A 21,019-nucleotide genomic window follows, 5' to 3' on the forward strand; every position below is an offset into this window, starting at 1 on the left:
ATTTTTGAACAGGAGAAAAGGAAGATTAGCCCATCCAATTGAAATTGCTGGGGGAACATAGATAGGGAGGTTGTAGAATAACTACGTAAGAACTGAGCTGAGTCACTGGAGTTAACATGCGTTCCGCAAGCTAAGGGCATCACAAGAACTTTGGCCAGAAGTGGTCGGAGCACAGTTTTTAAGTTCTGTCCATAACCTGGTATTTTTAGTATACATTAGTGTGACTGGTAACTAGTTAAATTCCATTGTTTAGAAACATTTGATTCTTTGAGTGATGGTCCCTATATTTATTCCACACATGAGATATGCGCTTGAGTTTGGAATTTCTTATAAGCAGTGTCCATTGGCTTGCATGTGCTTCGTAGATCTTTGTGCTCCTAGCCGATGGCATAAAGGACGGTGCAGGCCGATTCCTCTCCAGATACTCCTTACCGCCATGTGGTGTGAGTCATTCTATTTGGTGTCCTCAGCTCCTTTTTACGGCATCATTCCTTTATGAATTATGTATAGTTAATTTTTGTAGTTTTTATAGTATAGCATAGATAATTAGATAACATTATTTCCCCCTGCCCTGGAACTTTCCCCCCAAGAAGTCTGGGATTCTGCCCAGGATCCAGGGGTTCAAAAACTGTGTTTCCTGTCCTCACTCCTTTACTGTGAGCAATGAACATCAACGCTGCTTCAACTGCCTGGGTGAGGCTCACATTTCTGCTAAGTGCAGCATCTGCCACGCTTTTCCCCCACAGAACTTGTGAGAGTCGGGAACTGAGACTCAGAAAACACCTCATGGAGAATGAAGGCAATGAAGCCCCAATTCGATCTGGGCTGTGGACCCTTCCACACACACTCTAATTCAGCTTCAACAAGCAGGCAGTGCCCCTCTGAGCATGAGTTGAGGAACAGAGGCTAAGCCTCTTAAGCCTAAAGAGAAGGCTTCACAGGAGAGTAAGGGGCATTCTCATAGACATAAGGACAGTCATTTATGTCTGAAAAGAAGGGATCCCTCCCTGACCCCCTCAGGAGAGCCAACATGCATGGGTGCTAAGCTCTTCAGCCCCACTAAATCTTCTTGACAAGTCAAGAGGGCACCCAAGGATATGGATCCATGCTTCCAACACTGGCTCTAGTGATGAAGACACATGATAGATAGCTCCTGGTGCTTCAATCCACTTTGGGAAACAAACCATTGACAACAGCAATGTGGCCCTGGAGGAAGCCAACCACCATGTGACCAGAGAGGCTCCAGCTCCCCCAGTGGATTCTCCTCATACTCTCCATATTCCAAGATGTTGTTACACGGGAGGAGGAATCTAGCACAAGGAGATGGAATGGGGGGACAGTTATATCTGCCAGCCTACAAGCACAGCCATTGGTACCATTGGTCCCACCGGTGACCAGGTATCCAACCTTCTCTTCCGATGAGTTGAAGGCTCCCCAGGAGTCTATGCGGCATGGAGGAGATGTCACCCTGGACACAGGTGATAGAAGGTCAGGATTCAGGCCTCCAAACTGACATGGTTGGCCAAGGGACAGGGGCTACCCTGTGCCATGGGGTCCCCCTCCTACAGTGGATCCATCTTATTGGCAGTACTGGGGATCGTGGGAGCCCTACCCCCAGACACCCAGGATCTATGCACGAGTCCTACTTACCATTGCCTGGCCCTACACAATTGGCCCCGCTAGCATAGTCAAAGGAGGATGGTGAGCCGGATCTGACTGGTTCGTGGAGCAGTCTGTTCAGTGTCACTGGATGAGGTGGTCACTCCATCTTTTTTGTCTCCACCGGATGACTTTAAAAAGTACCAAGAGCTCATGCGCAGGGTAGCAGCAGTGCTACAGATCCAGCTGGAGAAAATTCAGGAGCCTTCGCACAGCTTACTAAACATTCTGCAGCCCCGCCAGTCCCTGTAGAATGGCCCTCCCTGTCAATGAAGTTATCATGAACCCAGCAAAGGCAGTTTGGCACACCTCTGCTTCTTGTGCTCCCACCCCTAAGAGGACCAAGAAGCACTGACTGCAGTGTCCCATCCAAGCGGGGAGAGTTCTTGTTCTTTCACCTCCTGCCAAACTCGCTGGTGGTGTATGTGGCTACAGAGCGGTCCAAGCAGCAGCACCCAAAGGATACTCCCTCTTCTGCCTCCCTCCAGGTCAGAATCTTGATAATTATTAGGCCCTCATATCCAAATATAATTTTATCAATTATGCTAGATTTCTAGAGTTTAAGGACAAGCTCTGGAGGATCGATCCAACTTTCAGGTCTTAGTAGATGAGGGCAAATTGATGGCAAAATTCACTCCAACTCATGGTGAATGTAGCAGATGCCACACTGAGGGAGATGCTGTGGCCATTGTCATGAGGAGAGACTTGTGGTTGCAATCCTCAGGTTCCCTATAGAGCTGCAGCATACTATCCTTCGATACTATCTACGTATTCCACAACAAAATGGATGAGTCTCTTCACTCCCTCAAAGACTCGAACAGCGTTCACTTGCTTGGCATTTATACCACAAGAGGAAGCATCATAGATAGTGGTATAGGGCAAGACCAATTCCTCGGGCTTTTATCATCAACTTCCTCAGGAGCCACCAGGCAAGAGACAGGGGGTGTATAGACCTAGGAACCTAGCCTCTGCAACATCCACTGCCAGTTTGTACTCTAATCCCTAGGTGAAGCCTTTCTTTTGATGGGGCTGTCAAGACCCATGTCCCTTTATTGATACTCTTCATTCCCCTGTTCAGATTGTTTGGAGGCCACTTTACCCGGTTTGTCAAAGACTGGAGCACCCTCACTACACATAAATGGGTATTAGACATTATCTGTGGAGGCTATCTAGTTGAGTTTCTGATAGCTCCTTCCCACAAATGCCCTGTCTCGTTCCTCTTCAGGAACCACTCTCACAAGGAGATTTTACAACAGAAGGTTAACTCCCTGCTTCTTAAGGGAGCCATAGAAAAGGATTCCTCTCAAACTATGGGAAGGTATTCTATTCTCCTTACTTCCTGATCCCAAGAAGAATGCAGAATGGAGGCCAATTTTCAATCTTTGTCAGTTAAACAAGTTATTTTGAAAACTAAAATTCCTCATGATCTCCTTGGCATCAATAATTCCCTCATTAGAGGAGAGTGCATAGTTTGCAGCTCTTGACATGAAAGATGCATATTTTCATATAGATATCCATGTGGTCCACAGGAGGTTCCTTGAGTTTCTCTTCTACCAAGACCATTAGCAATTCAGAGACCTCCCCTTCAGTCTGGCCACAGCACCCAGGGTGTTCACAAATCCATTTTGACCCCCATGAGGTGCATATACTTCACAGGGGCAATGTTGGACTCAACTATAGCAAAAGTGTATCTACTTCTTGAAAGGTTTCTGGCCATGAGCACACTCATACACCAGATTGCTATCACACCCACGACATCAGTAAGACCTTGCCCTTCTCTCCTTGGCCAGATAGCTTTGTGCACACACATGAAACCATTCTCCAGGCTACATCTGTGATGCCTACAAGCCAGGCTTCTCTCCATATATTCACCAGAAAAAGGCACCGTAAATGAAAAGGTCACAATTCTGCCCAAGATGTTAGGCTTTGTTGTCTAGTGGTCAAAACCAGAGAATTTTTGGGTTAGAAGCTGTTACTCAACTAAATGGAAGCATTTTTACACTTGGACTCATTGATGTTCATTTTGTTCCAGACTCCATCGGAATTTCTGATATCTTAGAATATCTCCTTACCCTCAACTCTTTGAATCTTGCATTCAGTTCCCTGTGGGTGCATTTAGCTGCAATCAGTGTGTTCCATCCTCCTGTGGATTCTCAGATCGTTCACACACCCTGAGTGGATTCTCAGATTCTTTCCACCATTGGTGAAGTTTTCACCTCAGTGGTATCTCAATTTTGTTCTATCATCACTCTCCCTAAGACTCTCTCTGAGTCACTGGCCACATGCTCTATGATCCATCCTTCCATGAAGGTGGCCTTTTTGATAGCTATAGCGTCGGCCAGAAGGGTCAATGAACTGGGAGTGCTTATGACAGGCCCACCATAAACTACATTCCATAAAGAAAAGATCTTGCTACGCCCCCACCTGAGATTCAAACCTACAGTGGTTTCCGAGTTTCAGATGAGTCAGGTCATCCACTCACCTGTATTTTTTCCTAAGCCATGTGCCCTGGAAGAGGAGAGAAGACTGCATTTTCTGGACATCTGGAGCACTTTAGCTTTTTATACACTGTGACAGGGTCAGGCCAGATGGCTATAGGAGAGTAATAGAAGGCAGATATATTAGCCCCAGGCTGAGTAGGTCCCTTTTCCCTGGGTAAGGTAACAGGGAAGGTTCTAGAACAATCAGGAACCTTCTGGAGACAATTAAGACAGGCTGATTAGAACACCTGCAGCCAATCAAGAAGCTGCTAGAATCAATTAAGGAAGGCTAATCAGGGCACCTGGGTTTTAAAAAGGAGCTCACTTCAGTTTGTGGTGTGCGTGTGAGGAGCTGGGAGCAAGAGGCACTAAGAGCTGAGAGTGAGAACACGGAATGTTGGGGGACTGAGGTGTACAAGCATTATCTGACACCAGGAGGAAAGTCCTATGGTGAGGATGAAGAAGGTGTTGGGAGGAGGCCATGGAGGAGTAGCCCAGGGAATTGTAGCTGTCACACAGCTGTTCCAGGAGGCACTCTAGACAGCTGCATTCCACAGGGCCCTGGGCTGGAACCCGGAGTAGAAGGCAGGCCTGGGTTCCCCCCAAATCCTCCCAACTCCTGGTCAGACACAGGAGTCATCGACCTGGACTGTGAATTCAGAAAAATGGCCAAGATGAGGGCTGCCGTGAAGCTCCAAGGTGAGCAAATCTGCCAATAAGCGCAAGACCCACCAAGGTAGAGCAGGAACTTTGTCACACCACATAGAACAAAAGACATTAGAAAGACACTGAAACTATTTGTTTCCATTGCAGAGCAATCAAGAAATCACCGTGTATCGGCTTAGAGACTTTTGAAATGGATTTCAGGTTATATTACCCTTTGTTACCAACTAGCTGGCATTCTCCTCCTACCCACAACCTCCCAAGAGGTAAAAGCTCATTCTACCAGGGGGCAAGCTACTTCAGCTGCATCTCTGAGACATACCCGTACTAGAGAGATATGTAGGAGAGCTACTTGCAGCTCTTTGCATACCTTTCACAAGACATTATCCCCTGGTGCAGTTATGAACTGCGCAGACACCTGTGGGGACAGCAGTACTACAGACTGCTATCACTTCTGCCTCCTCACACCCACCATCTGTTTGCTTACTGCTTGTTAATCTTCCATGTGTGGAACACACATAGGGACCATCACCCAGGGAAGAAATGGAGGATTTTATCTGGAACTGGAGGTTCTTCGAGACGTGTGGTCCCTATCTGATTTCCACTACCCACCCTCTGTCCCCTCAGTTGCAGATTGGTTATATTGTAGTAAGAATGGGAAACTGGACAGGCATCAGCCCACACAGTCCATTATGCCCTCATTAGGGAGAACAGGAGAGGTACATGTGGGCCAATGGATGCTGCTTGCAAGAAATTCTGGACTCAGGCACATAATGCACTTGTGTATATCCCATGTGGAATACAGATAGGGACCAGCCATCTTGAAGAACCTCCAGTTACAGGTAAGTAACCTCCTTTTTGAGACTGAATTTTAATTATCAACTGCCATTCTGATTTTGGTCCATACCCATTATTTGGATTGTGAGTACAGTAATGAAGACTAACATTATGAAGTGAGTGTTCTTGTTCTTACTACTTCCAGGCTATTTAAAACCATGTAGAAAAAAACAAAGTGGTGATCTCAGCACAGAGTAGTACTGTAATGGAAAGGCTAAGCCATTCAATTGGATTAACATTCTTAAAGATTACTTGTTTGACCAGAGACCTTCTGGCCTACTTCTGTTGATCTAAACTCTGTAGGGGATTCTTAGGAATGATGGATGATGTTGCTAAATAAGGAAAATCCTCAGGATTTGTCAAATTAATGGTTCAGGAAGGTTAGACATGTAGCGGAAATTATATTTAACAACAATCCTTTAATGACATACTCCTGATACTTTAACAGTGTATTAAAATATTTTTTAAAAGTAGTCTTTCGTTTAGTCATTTGTTTCACAGGTGAGATTTTATATACATATTTTATATTAATGTCTTGTAATTATAGAGGGGGAAAAATGTTTTCAAAATGTATTTCAACTTTGTATTGTTTAGTGGATGAAGAATATAACTTCTGTATGAACTTGTCAAATGTGTAGTAATATATTTGTAATTGAGGGCTGTCATTACAAGTCAGTAAGTGCACATGAGAATGGTCATAACAGGTTGGAGATTGCTTTAAAGAGTAAGGAGTTGCAGGGTTAATCATTTACATGTGAGTTGTTGTTTGAGTTGCTGTTAATAAGGGTGTTTGCATAAACTAGCTGGTTTTATTCTATCCCCTTGATGATTATTTGTGTATGTAGTATTCTGTCTGCTCCAAGGACTATCACAACTAGATGCCCCATGTCACTGGAGAAATCCCAAATAGAATCTCTCTCATTAGTGAGTGTGAAGTTACACAAGTTGTCCAAACACTTATAGCTGAATAAGCTTCCATGATTAATATATTTTTGTATAAATTACATAATATATTAAAATTAATATAATTATATCTTGATAATTTTAGAAGTGCAATACACTCTAGGAGTTTGGAGAACTTGTGTAACTTCATAAAAACAAAATGAGACTATATCTAGATATCACTCTGTACTTTACAGAAAAGTAAACTTTCTGTCATATACATATACCTAGTTGCATTCTAATGATATTGTACTCATGCAAAGACATGACTACAATGCAAAGTTGCACAAAAAGAACATGGTATATTGTTTCTTATGTTCATTTTTTTTTTAGTGATATGCCTATATCTAGTGATGTGCTACCCTGGTAATAACCTCAACCCCTGGCCTGGAGAATGGATCCTCCCAGAGTTTGAGATAATTTAGTCTGCTTCCTGGCTTATTCCTGGGCTTTAGTAGAGGCTACCAAACTCTTGTATCTGTTACCTCAAATCACTCAACAATTCAACATGTTCTGTCATTCATTAGGGATGGTGATGCTGCAATCCCAATTTGAGTCGTGAGGATAATCACAGATATGAAGAGAGTGCTTTCATCCCTCAGTCATAATTGCTAAGAGCGAAAAATAAAGATATTATCTGTATTATTGTTCAGAATCAAATGACAGTAGTATATTATAGGATATTAAATTTCTCTGCCTTGAATGTACTACAGTGAAGACTGATATATTTGAAAAATCATCAAAGTATCAAGTTAGGTCATTTTATCATTTGTCTGGGCCTGATGTAGTTAGTCCTAACTTTCATGGATTACCATGGAGTCCTATGTCTTTCAGCCTTTGTTCTGTGAATGGCGGTGTCTTGTGGCCTTTCCATCCATGTTACTTAATGCTGATTTTTTGTGAATAAGTGAGACACTTTAAAGTTACTTTAATTTAGAATTAATTTTATTTCTTCTATTACATTGGGAATTTTGGATGAAAGATTGATTATTTTATTTATTCTCTGTGTTTTTAGACAGTGTAAGGTGTTTCCCTTTAAATTTTGTTCTTTTCTACTTCATCATTTTCCTCACCCTTGTTTTGCTAGTGGAACTTAAAATTTACTTTGCTGTTGTTGTTTACTGCCTTTATTCTGCATCAGTATTACTGATGTCCTCAGGACTATATGTAGTTCTGGGAACAGTTTATATTTAAAAGCTGCTGCAAAAAGAGTAGTGGAATACACACAGCCTTGTTTTCAGCAAGCCACACTTATATATTAACTTCTAGTTTGTTTTAATCTCTTTGCAAATGAGCAAATTGAACATTTAGAATACAAAGTACATAACAAAATATATTTGAGGTAAGTCAGATTTTGGATCTAAATTATACTCTGACTCAAGTTTCTTTTTAATAATACCAATATGTTACAATAAAGATATATTATGCTGCTGGAAGTTATGAGGTGAATTTTATTTTGTCTTTTTTGCATTCAGCTCTTAGAACATATAATGTTTTTCAATGTAATGCATATTGCATAGAGATGATTGCGCAATCTGCTTATCCTGTTGTCTCTAATATTTCTTCTCACTCTCCTTTCCTTTCTGTACATTGAACATTATTATTATTATTGTTTATTGGTTATTATTGTTATAACTGTAGGGGCCCTGTAGTTCAAGCCACAAAAGCTGCGGCTGGCACTAAGAAGCATGATCTTAGTAAGTGGAAATATGCAGAACTTCGTGATACAATCAATACTTCCTGTGGTAAGTTTGTGTTTGCTTGGGACTGAGGGGGATTGTGTTCCAATAGTACAATAAATCTATCTTCTCTTTCACCAGGACAGAATTTTGAACTCACTAATTTAGTCTCAGATGAAAAACTAACTTGAATGACTTTTCTCCAAAGGAGAGACCAAATATGCCATTTCCCTTTGAGGAAACAGATGCTATTATGTTACCTGTTATATTCATAGTTGTACCTGTGAAATTAATACACTTCAGTCAGGAGTAACTTGCTATAAATTCTTAATGACATTGTTTAAAAATAATTTCTATTTCAGTGAAATGGAACTAAATACATGTGGTTTTACCCTGAATTTGTAAGATCTTCTAAGTTTATAACTAATTTCTTGCCTTCACCAAAACTAAAAGGAACATAATGAGTTAATTTAAAACACAATCTAGATGTGTTGACATTGTAGCTGATCAAATTAGGATTTGCTTAATTTTCTCAGAAGCTACATCTTATCTATATAATACTTAGATATTTTCAGTATCATGAAGAGATGAACTAATTTGTAATAACAAGGAGTCTGGTGGCACCTTAAAGACTAACAGATTTATTTGGGCATTCTTCAGATGCATCATTTTCTGGATACAGACTAACAAGGCTAACCCCTCCACCACCCCGATAATCTGTAATAGTCCTTTATATTGTATTATAATTGTTACCTTGTGTCAATTTTGAACAATTGGTTTATTTCTTGGAAAAGATATCTATCTTAAGGCTAATGGATGTATCTGTCAGATGCCTCATTCCTCCTTGGATATCTTAGATAGAAATCTATCCATTCTCAAGATTTGTTTTTAAACCACTGAATTAGCCTTAAATTTGAGCCTTTTCTTTTATAATTTTTGAGTTTTTGGATTAAGACACTGTTGGCTGCAGACTAGGGCGTGCAGTGGGTTAATGCACTTAGCTGTTCACCTCTGGTGAACCCAGTTCAAATCCTCTTAGGTGACCAGTGACAGGCATTTGGTATCGTTCTACCATCTATTGTCTGTATGGGCCAGATAATTTGGCAAAAGTAACCATCTCTGTTTAAAGGAAAAAGTCCAGGCCTTGATTGAGTAGCCAGGCTGCCGAGTGTTTTCTCAGCAAGCTAGTTCCCTGTATAGTTGGCAGGAATGAAGTAAGTTCTGCTTGTAGTAATTAATAGGCAAAGAAAGCAAATGGAAAATCATAACTCTAGATGACTGTTCCAAACCTGGCAGCGAATCAGCTGCTGCTAGGCTGTCCGTACCTCCAGAAAAGAGAAAAAAAACCTTCCAGGCTGTCCACTGCATTCGGCTTCCAGTGTGAGGAGAGGGAGAAGGAGAAGGATGCTTGGACCCTGTGGGTACTGGGGAAAAACACTAGAAAATCCAACTGTGAATCTTTACGTTTCTGTTCACGCCACTCCCGCATCGCAGTATACCTTGTCTGCCAGTACTTGCAAGGGAGTCCTTGGGAGTCAGTCTTATAGCTGTCTTCCACAGATCCTGCACCAGGGGAATCCTCTATGGCTGATATGGGTCTTTTAGATTCCCTTTATGCCACTAGGCCTTTTTACACATCACAAAGGGGCTAGAGCATAAGTAGTGATCTTGCCCCTGGACTTTAGTAAGGAGAAGAATATGCAAGCAAGGGACAGTGAAGAGGGTCTCACCAGCATTTGGATCTACCTTCAAGCGTGATGTGAAGCCAGTCGCTTGCCATTCCTCCTCCTCCTCCCATGATCATTCAACCTCAGCTGAACTGATAAGTGTGGTGTGTGACTTTCACATGTGAGTGGGAGTTTGTCAGAGACTGATACACACAAACTTATTACCCAGTAATGTATGGGTGGTATTAAAGATATTGCCTAGTCTGCTTGTATCTGTCAGTACTGCTGCAATCAGGAATGCCAAAGGTCCATATTGTGGTGCTTGTGCATTGTCTCTCACTTGTTACAAGCTTTCAACTTACTTGCATTGTATGAAATACTGTTATGTTCTAACTTGCTCTAAAATTATGTAACTAATATATATAACATATTTTGTAAATAGGTTTGTCATCTGATTTTTTGCACTCTTTCCTTCCCTGCTGTTTTTGAGACAGATATTGAACTATTGGCAGCTTGCAGAGAAGAGTTTCACAGACGACTAAAAGTGTATCATGCGTGGAAATCCAAGAATAAGAAACGTAATACAGAAACAGAACAGCGTGCTCCAAAATCAGTCACTGACTATGGTGAGAGAAGTTTTGTTTTTGTTTTTTTTAATAAATAGGGAAAAAATTTCAAGTGAAATGTTTCTAGAATAAACAAGCAGATTATTTTTTAAAATATTTTTCTCTGTTATGTTGAAGAAAAGGGTGATTTTGTTTAAATATGTTTGTATGAAAGTAGGTAAAATACTTTTTAAACCGATTTTAAGACAAATAGTTTGCAGTTAAGATACGGTGTAACTCATAAGATCCAGTATAAGTTAACCAGAATAATTATTTTCTGAACAATCATATCTACTAATTCACATTTGCTATAAGTTAGAAATCGTTTTAAATTTGGTATTTTGTGTGCTGGCAGTTTGTTAGAAGTTAACCACTGGGCAGAAAGATACTTAAGGCTTAGCTGATGAAGAGCACTCTTTGTAAAAGCTGTATTAGAGGCTACTTCAGCTACATCCTATAACACACACACAAAACTTTCTTAAATTATTTAGGAATCAGGTTATTGTTAGCAGAGAACCCTCCCTCTGAATTCTGCCAGATATTCTGGTAGATATTATCAGAATTCTGGTAGGATAGACCAAAGATAGACCAAATCAGAGATTCTAAATATTCTTATAGTCAACTTGCTGTACCTGAACCAACAGTGGCTGTAAAAAAAAAAAAAAAAAAAAAATTGGCTTTCTGCAATACTAATAAAAAAGCAGACAATTTTAGCTGGTGGCTGCTCCATGGTATGATTGTTTTCAGAATAAGCATGACATAAAATATATTGAAGACAAGATTTTTTTAACCTTTGTTTATCCAGCAACTGCTTGTGTTCCCTGCTGGTTCATTTTAACCAACAACTTAAACTTTTTTACAGTTTAACTTCTGTTCAATAAACTTTAATATTAAAAATGTGTGAAAATGGGACGATTTACAGTCTGGCTCTCACCCTGCTGGTCTCATAAATGGTGTTCACTACGTGAAATTTCAAACACTGCACTAATGAGAATGAATGCTTTTGCCTTTTAAGGAATTAAATGGATGATACAGGTGTATTTTCAGAGAGTGCATATAACACTATTTGGTGTTAATGGGAATAATGTGCATTAAAGAGCACAGATCTACTTGTCTGGGTATACCGCAAGAAGGACAGGAGACTTGTTATGGGTTTTAATCAGGCTGCAACTTTATTATATAGATGTCTGGGACTACCCGGCAGATAAAGTGTACAGTGCAGGCAAATCCATGCTTATTCAAATCAATTCTCCGGGGCTTCCACAAGCCCCCCTTGTTTAATCCATGCTTATTCAAATCAATTTTCCGGGCTTCCACCAGCCCCGCTTTGTTTCCACCCAGGTCCCCCAGCCAGCCCATGGCTTGAACCTTACCATCCACCAGCCTCATAAGAGGGTTAAAGAGGGCTATGAGAATGAGGTGGGGGGTTGGCTCCCTGACATACCAATCATAGGAATCCCCGAACCCCCTCCCCTGTTCTGTTCCTTTATCCAGTACCTCCTTTTAAGTCCTTTACCAGGCCATTTATCTGGTCACTGGCTGCCCTCCCTGTGGCGTACCTTCACTGAACATCTGCCGCAAGGAGGCACCAGTGCAGTCACTTTGGATGTATGTATGCAACTCTTATGGCTCTCTGTGGGAGACCCACATTTGTATTGTATTTGAGTGAATAAACCACATAGCAATCAATTTTATAGCAACTCTAGTTTTTCATTATAGTTTTTTTCCTTCATTTTCTTAAAATGTGGCATTATATTTCTTTATAAAAGTTGGATCGTTGCTGTTGATACTGACCTTTAGAAATTCATATTAGTGTCACAGTAAATTCTTATTATTGTAAATAATTACACTAAATGAACATTTCAATTCCATGTATTATAACTAATCTTCACTATAGTGAATAATTACTTACCTGATTTCTTGGATGCTTGTGCTATAATTCTTTTAGATGTCACTGAATACATGATTCAAATGACATATTTCTGTTTTTATCCACTCACGAATATATTGTAGTTTTATGCAAACTGTCCTGTAATTAGATATCAGTGGGCATGAGAAATAGAACATGTTCAATGAGCACTGGTTCAGACAAGGGATTAGAATTAGTGGGTTTTACAGTGCCAAAAAAAATGGAGCTGCATTTCTCTTTCCTAGATATCAACAGAACAGTGGCAAATTAAAGAATCATTTTTCTTTCCATGTAAAAATGTCAAAAGTTTATTAAAGGTATCACATGAAATAACTAACAAAGATGTATCCTTGCAATCTGTGCTGAGTATACCTGTCCCACTGTTTTTTGTTCATTTGTTTTTTGTGACTGGAACTATAAGTCACTGAAAAATCAATTTCAATTTTATATCCTAGTTAGAGTATAAGCAACCATAGATTTGTGAAACATAATACAAGAAAACATTTTCTTCATGTCAATAAATAGCACAGAAAGGCAGAGAATTACCTCAGCACTCACATTTCCATTACAAGTGGACTCTCCATTTGTCACCTGGTTTGGTGATACATTTTCAGTATTTCGTAAAGTTTAACTTTAACAGCGTCAGCATTGTTATGTTTCCTTCAATATGGAATATTTGTTTACAGATTTTGCACCAGTTTTCAACAACTCAAGTAAGTGGGGAGATGGTTAAGATAACTTTAATGAATAGGAACATTTGTAAGTTCTATACTAACTTCAGTTGAACAGCGTTTTGCTATGTTTGTATGTAGAATCGAAGTATACCAATGAAAAATATTAATTCACTGACCACAAAAAACATTAACTCAAGATGTGGACACTTAATGGCTATATGTATTCCATTACCACAGCCCTGTATAGCTTGAAAGCATGTCTCTCTCACCAACAGAAGTTGGTCCAATTAAAGATTTTACCTCACGCACTTGGTTTCTCTAATGGTTGTATATTTTTGGATTTCTTTTCATAATGAGATCCTACATGTTGGGAAAAACACCTTTTTGATGTAGGTTAATTGGTGTATGTTAATCTCATTTTTTATTTCAAGAAATGCTATGCTATTATTTTAATTCTACCCTTTTTATTATATTTGTACACATTTTTCTACTGTAGCAAAACTCTGCACTCAACTTAATATAGCAGCTGTTCTCTTAGAACAAAAACTAACGTTAGTGTGCTGGCTTCTTTTTTAAAATGGAATAGTTCTGTATGTGTCAAAATATCTAGCATTGAAAAGTGAAGGCTAAGCTGACTGCTCAGAATTTTTATCCTTTAGATTTACGTAAATGTGCAAAAGGATAGAAATAAGACCTACTGATTGCTGTTGTAATGCAGAGATGTGTTTTACAGTAGCATGTCTTCAGTGTGTTGTGATGCACATTTAGGCAATTCACAAAGATTCATGAAGTTCTATGCAGTTTAATATAAATAAATACAAAATTTTATTCTTTCATATAGAACGTGTTTTATCAATGTTAGTGTATAAAAGTGGTATCCACAGATAACTCATATGTAATAAACATTACTAAAAATCTGATCTGTAGAAAATCTTTTCTTGTTTTTCCTATGTGGACATGAAAAATTCTTGTTTTCTGTATAATTTTCAGGCACTAACATTTACATTTCAGGCTTTTTTTCAGATGTTGCTTTCTAGATTTTAATGAACCATTCTAGTCCCGTACAAATGGAAGAAATAGCAAGTGCGGCTTGCTATTCTCTTCACTAATGTCTTGTTTATGAAACTGCAGAAATATATACATTAAATGTGTCTGCCAATTTTTAATTTTATTAAAGTTCCAGTATAGATTTGCTACTTAATAGGTGACTAATATCTATTAATATTAAGGTTGCTATTTAGAAGCATCGGTCTTGCTTTCAGAACTTCTTAAACATGAAACAAGTTGCCTAAAAATATGTTTGTCTCCTGTAAATTTTTGTTCAACTGAGCTGATTTTAATGACATACAGTAAATACTTTTTGAGGGCAGGTCTACATTACAGTACTAAGTCAACCTAAGTTACACAACTCCAGCTACATGAATGACCTAGCTGGAGTCGATGTACCTTAGGTCGACTTATTGTAGTGTCTCCACCGTGCTGGGTCGACAGGAGAGAGATCAGTGTTCAATTTAGCGGGTCTTCATTAGACCTGCTAAATTGATCCCTGGTGGTTCAATCACTGCGTGTACATCCCCTGGTAAGTGGAGACAAGCCCTGAGAGTCTCAGAAAGTAATTCTAATTTGTAAGTTCAATGCACATTTCAGAAAGCAATTTTTGGTGAGTGTTTTGTAATAAATGGAAATTAATCAGCATTTGTGTTAACACGTTATATGTCTTTAATGATATTACAAGATTTTTCTGTTATCAAAAGAACATCTTTCTTTAGATATTACAATATTACATTAGCCTTTCATATCTAAAATTGCTTGTCTGTGGTATGACTTGATTTTGTGAAGAGAGAGACTATGATATAGACTGGTTGCTGCTTAATACTTTGCTTTTATGTTTGTAAAGGGTTGGATGAAAAACAGTATATCTTCAGTATTACTCTAACCCTAGTGGCTTTTTAACCACCTCATTGTATAGATGTGCTCAAGGCCAGACACCATTGTGCTGCAAATTACCAAGTAGGCCAACGCTAACTCTTCCCAAGTCACTACCATTGCAAGAGCGCTAACTGTGAAAATGCAGGAGGGTAAATTCTGAGTCACGTGATTTTAGCTAATTTGCTTTTTAGCATTGATTTAATATAATTAATACATTATTTGATGACGAAATATTTCAGGTTTTTGCACATGAAAAAGAAGGCGTTTGGGGGGAAGGGCTGCTTTTGCTGTTTTATCTGCAATTGTAACTCTGTTTTCTGTAAATAGCTCAACAGAACCCAACAGCTCAGTTGCCTGCCAGGCAACAGGAGATTGAAATAAACAGACAACAGCGTTACTTCCGCATTCCCTTCATTCGCCCAGTAGACCAGTATAAAGATCCTCAAAACAAGAAGAAAGGTTGGTGGTGTGCACATTTTGATGGGCCTTGGATTGCTCGACAAATGGAACTTCATCCTGACAAGCCACCTATTCTGCTTGTAGCAGGTTGGTATATTCTCTTAATTTTTGAAAACAAAAACTCAAGTATAGAAAATATTCAGTGCTGATATTTATATTGTAGCTGTGAGAGGCTTGGTACAGATTCCAGTAACCTCTGGACCAAAACAACATCAAAACCAAAGATAAAGACATAAAGTGATCTAAGAAATAGTGCATGGTCACTGCTTTATTTATTTGATTTTAGGTAGCAGTGAAAGCAGTTGTGGGTGGGGAGAGACTTAAGCAATATATCATTCCATTATGAAAAATAGTTTATAATAGTAGGATAATTTTAAAAAGTCAGAAATTAGGGCATAAACCCATTTATCTACAAGTTTGAATATTTATATATTTAACAATGTGTTTATAAATGTTTCCTGGACTTGTGGGAGACCCCTTCTCTCACCACCCAGCCTCAGTCTGCTGCCCTTTCATTTACTGTTCATGGCCCAGAGGATACTTTTATTGGCTCATAGATTTTAAGGTCAGAAGGGACTATCATGATCATCTAGTCTGACTTTCTGTACATTGCAGGCCACAGAACCTCACCATCCCACTCCTGTAATAGATCTCTAACCTAAGCCTGAGTTATTGAAGTCGTGAGATCATGATTTAAAGACTTCAAGTTACATAGAATTCACCATTAACACTAGTTTAATCCTGCAAGCGACCCATGCCCCATGCTGCAGGGGAAGGTGAACCCCCCCCCCACACACACACACACGGGGTCTCTGCAAACCTGACCCAGGAGAAAATTATTTCCTGACCCCAAAAAAGCGATCAGTTAGACCATTCCTCTCTTCGTGTTGAAAAGTCCTTACCTGGGATCGTGCTGCTGCAATTGATGAAGCGGGGGTCAATTTAGTGGGTCTTAATCATCTGCAGAACGCTCTCTGATCGGCTCTGGTATTCCACCAGAATGAGAAGAGTAAGGTAAGTCGACGCGAGAGTGTCTCCCATCGACCCAGTGCGGTGTAGACACCACAGTAAATCAACCTAAAACTACGTCGACTCCCGCTACGTTATTCATGTAGCTGGAATAGTGTAACTTAGGTTGGCTTGCCCCGGTAGTATAAATAAGGCCCTAGTGAAGACCCTTCCCAGGTGACTTGTGCATTGTCTTATGGTCATGGTGCATTTCCAAGCACCTAAGTTTGTTCTCTCTATGCTAATTAGAAATAATCGTATTTTTAATAATTATAGAAATATCTACCTGGTGCCTCTTTCATGTATTAAGTGTGTGTGTGTGTATGTATGCATGTGCACACATACATATATATATACACACACACACGTTTCCTATGGGTACACTGTTTAATGTCCCTCCTGGCACAGTAAAAAAAACAAAAATTGGTTAGCTGCATTCTCCATGTATTTGGATTAAATGTACATATAGGTAATACCAGTTGACAAATGTCATTTTAAATGTTTAGTGTGGGAGACTGGCTGATTCCGCTTTTGGAAGTGTTACACAAAACCTTTTAACTTCTGGGTCACTTGTTCAGATCTGAACAAGCTTAATAATGATATTTCAGTAGCATTTCAGTGGCTTATGTGAAACAAACTGATTAGTAATTTCCTAGTGGACAGGGTGCCCACATTTCAAAAACCATCCTTGTCAGTGATCTCAGCAGAAAAGACCTGGAGGCTGAGAACTCTTGACAACCCCTGCAACGTCTATCCTATTCACTTTTGAAGCACATTTGCATGTCAGTTGCAACATGCAGAATTAGCCTATACTGCAGCTGTCCATGCTATACTTATTTAATGGGTAGGAGAACTTCTGTCTCTTGATCTATCAAACTGGTCTCATAGCACTAATGTATGTTTGTTTGTAAAACATTGTCTCTTAAAAGCAAGATACACATGGGGGGGGGGGAACAAAGCAGATGTATAATTTTTGTTAATGGGATCTTGAACCATGTAAATGATTTTATAAAACCAATTTTGTATTAACTATTTCAGGGAAGGATGATATGGAGATGTGTGAACTAAATCTTGAAGAGACTGGCTTAACTCGAAAGCGTGGTGCTGAAATTTTGCCGAGACAGTTTGAAGAGATTTGGGAGCGCTGTGGAGGCATCCAATATCTTCAAAATGCAATTAAGAGCCGACAAGCTCGTCCTACGTATGCAACAGCTATGTTGCAAAGCTTATTAAAATAGTCACCTTGCACATTGATATTAGAGTTGAGAACCCTTACTATGATATAAAGGGAAGAGTTCCTCTATGCAACAGAGGATTTAAACATTCTGTAATTGTGTTAGAGATGTTTAATTTAAAGTGAACAGATTTTATTAATCATGGGAGTTTAATTTGTACTTTTGATGTTTAATTTGTGTAGTGAACTCACTAATTCTGTGGACCTCGCAGAAGTTTCAGTCAAGTATGTTTGTTGCATTTTCTTTATATGCTGCATCCTTCTCAAAAGTTTTCGTTATAATGCTAACACTGTAAAATACCACTATTGTACTTGGAGTTTATCCTAGTATGTACCCTATTACAACTTCCTTTTTATAAAATCCTCTTCAGAACATGCAAGATAGTAACCTTTCAAGGATGGTCTACTGAAGAGGGTACAATGTATCTTATAACTGGAATTGTGAGGCCTTAGCTTCAACTTCTTCTCCAGAGAAGTTGGAGTGTACAGTACTTCTGTATGATCAAAGACATTTTATGTCCTGATCTGAAAGCTGCTCAACATCTGTATGTACTGACTTTTTGAGAAACTTATGGGAAATCTTTGATTTCTTACCTTGTCTCTTAGTTTAACTGACATTGTTCTTTTATATGTTTTGAGAAGAGCACATATGTATTTGAAGGATTGTGTAATAATGGAGGGACTCAACGGATGTGCTGCACATTTAGGCTTGCATTTCTCTCTCAATTTTTTTTTAATACAGATTTCTTGCAAACACCAATTATATTTTTCTGACAAAACTTTGTTAGGAGTCCTTCGATAGTTAAATTACCCAGGTAGTGTAATTTAAATACATGATGCAAAAATTGTCTAAGATATCTCTTTAGATACATTTAAGATTAAAGGAAAGCATAAGGGAAATGTGTTTTTTTTCCTTTTTTTTTCTTTTTTTAAATAGTAGTGTAGCATAATTATAATACAGAGGTCTGAATTTTAAGAGATCCTTTTTACTTTAATCCGTGCACACAGATTGTTACTTCTGTTAGATGGTATCAGAGTCTTGCTCAGCAACGCTGCACTGGAGTGTCTAATTACAGTAGGCTACTTCAAATGACTAAATTTTTTTGGTCAACTGTAATAACAAACTTTTTCTTCAATCACTCTGATTTCTTTGTACTTCATCTCCCTTCAGGGTTCCACCTTTATGTAATAGTGCCCTTGCTTCACAAGTAAAATGCTTGTGTATAGGAATTATCCATTTCACACCATGAAAACTGCCTTTTATTTATTTATCCGGGTGTTCCTAATGCTGGCCCTATATCAACAGATTAAAACTTGATATTTATATCTCAGTGCTATAAATTGGAAAAATAGAGATATAGTTTGATGCCTTCTAGTTAAAATTAAATAGGTATCATTTGAAAGCAAAATATTCTCTCTTCCGGTAGTGAAGAACAAAGCTTACATCCTTCAGTTTACACACACACACACACACGTCTATATAGATAAACTGATTTCCTCTCTGGATCCTAAGGTTGAAAACTTTTTTGAAAACTTTAGTTTCTAAATTCCCTTCATTGTGAACTTAAGAAAAGGTACAGCTGTACAGTGCAGTAAGAAAAAGTGATGAGAACACTTCCTAACTGTCAGAGTAGAGATTGTGTGCATGCCACAGTCAGTCTGTTCTCAGAAATACACTCCAAGTTGTAATAAGTGTGAAAATCTTTTAGTAAAGAACTAGTTATTTATTTATGAATCCACTACACAAGTGATTGACAGTGTCTCTGAACTGAACATTGAAAATGTCAGTGTGTGTTTTCTTTCAAGGTAAGTATCGCATCACTCTTGGGTCATGTGGTGGCATTGGTCAGGCTCTCAAAATGTCCTTTTTCTTCCCACACCCGACACTTTACTTAAGCAGTAATTATTGACTGCAGTATGAAGGATGCATACATAAGGCCCCAATTCAGCGATTTATTCCATCACATGCATATATTCAACTACATGAATTCAGTGGTACTGCTTGTGTGGTTGAAGTTAGGCACTTGTTTCAGCACATTGCTGAATTTGGACCAGAATCTCAGAGCCTCCAGTCACCAGATTCTTGGAAATCCTAAACATTATAAGAGACTGGAGCATTTAATAGACACATTTAAGGAAGTTTTGAACTGTCTTGGAGCTCAGATGCTCACGCTCTTCTTTTTCTATCTGAATTTTAGTTATTGTCCAGTTATGTATAGTCTCATGATATTTTGGTACATTATAAAGAGTTTAAAAAATACAGTGTATCAATTTATTCCTGATATTAACACATTTAAAAGTGTTGAATCTCTTGATGCATACCCATAACTTCCCTCAATAGTAACTCTGGTTATACATTGGGAGGAAACTAGCCTTTATTATACAGTATGGCATATTTAAGCTTCTTATGTCAGAGTATATTTGTAAGTCACTCAGATATCATGGCAATGGGTCTGAGATAAGAACCAAGAAATCTTTCTTACTTTAGTCAAAATGGAACCACCTGGTGGCTGGATGTTATCATCTGACACATTTCCCACCTCTTCCTATTGCTCTCTGTACTTGCTCTTGTCTTAATTTGAGCCAGAGAAAAATTTCTAAAGTTTGCAATTTTCCAATTTTGACATGATAGCATGCATTCCGGTAAAGGTCTCGGCTGGAAGTGGCTGCTGGTAGCTGAGCCTGTTAGTACAGCAGAAGTCATTCTCAAATCAGAATCAAGGTTGGGGTTAAGACCACAATCAGCTGCTTACCAGTCCTTTGCATTAGCTGATTGCTAAATTTGACACTTGGTTATCTCATTGGTGATATGGAGTTAGCCTCATTGTCATATGGAGAATACAGTGTTGGCTAATGCTGCTCCTGATATCTGGCAGTAAGGAGCAATTTGAACCTGACCTGACACTTCAACAGGAAAATGAATAGAAAACATTAGCTCTGTTCTATGTGTTTGATTATAAACCAAAACAAACCTGGTGTCCAGAGTAGCTGGGACTTTTCACATGTAGCATGTTAGTAAATAAAAAGAAATAAACACACATACCAGGCTGTATTCCTGATCACATGACCCAAGAATATGGATCTACCTAGAATTTTATCAAGTCATTAAATACATCCTTTTCTTTCCATTGATGAGATTCTATTTTTCTTTTTGCCACTTGCACCCTCTTTTTTTGTTTTTGTTGTTTAAAAATATTTTTCAAGTAGTTTACCTAAACTGATCTCTTAATGATGTACTGAAAATTACACAAAATAAATACATTCCATGTTGAAA

At 38.8% G+C, this 21,019-nt stretch overlaps 1 protein-coding gene across 4 annotated transcripts in view; it reads left to right on the forward strand.

The window, feature by feature from the left end:
- The window catches only part of MYO6 (myosin VI), a 176,528-nt gene extending 155,509 nt beyond the window's left edge, over positions 1 to 21,019 (forward strand). For 3 of the 4 annotated variants that reach the window (XM_077812706.1, XM_077812710.1, XM_077812705.1), the window contains 5 exons: positions 8,223 to 8,326; positions 10,422 to 10,553; positions 13,128 to 13,154; positions 15,372 to 15,590; positions 17,550 to 21,019. In XM_077812706.1, the coding sequence (XP_077668832.1) occupies positions 8,223 to 8,326; positions 10,422 to 10,553; positions 13,128 to 13,154; positions 15,372 to 15,590; positions 17,550 to 17,749 (682 nt within the window). In that variant the 3' untranslated portion in view covers positions 17,750 to 21,019. The remainder of the gene's footprint in view (positions 1 to 8,222; positions 8,327 to 10,421; positions 10,554 to 13,127; positions 13,155 to 15,371; positions 15,591 to 17,549) is intronic. The other variant, XM_077812707.1, reaches the window with a different exon arrangement.

This window comes from Eretmochelys imbricata, chromosome 3 (assembly GCF_965152235.1).
Source record: "Eretmochelys imbricata isolate rEreImb1 chromosome 3, rEreImb1.hap1, whole genome shotgun sequence".
Taxonomy (NCBI): domain Eukaryota; kingdom Metazoa; phylum Chordata; order Testudines; family Cheloniidae; genus Eretmochelys; species Eretmochelys imbricata.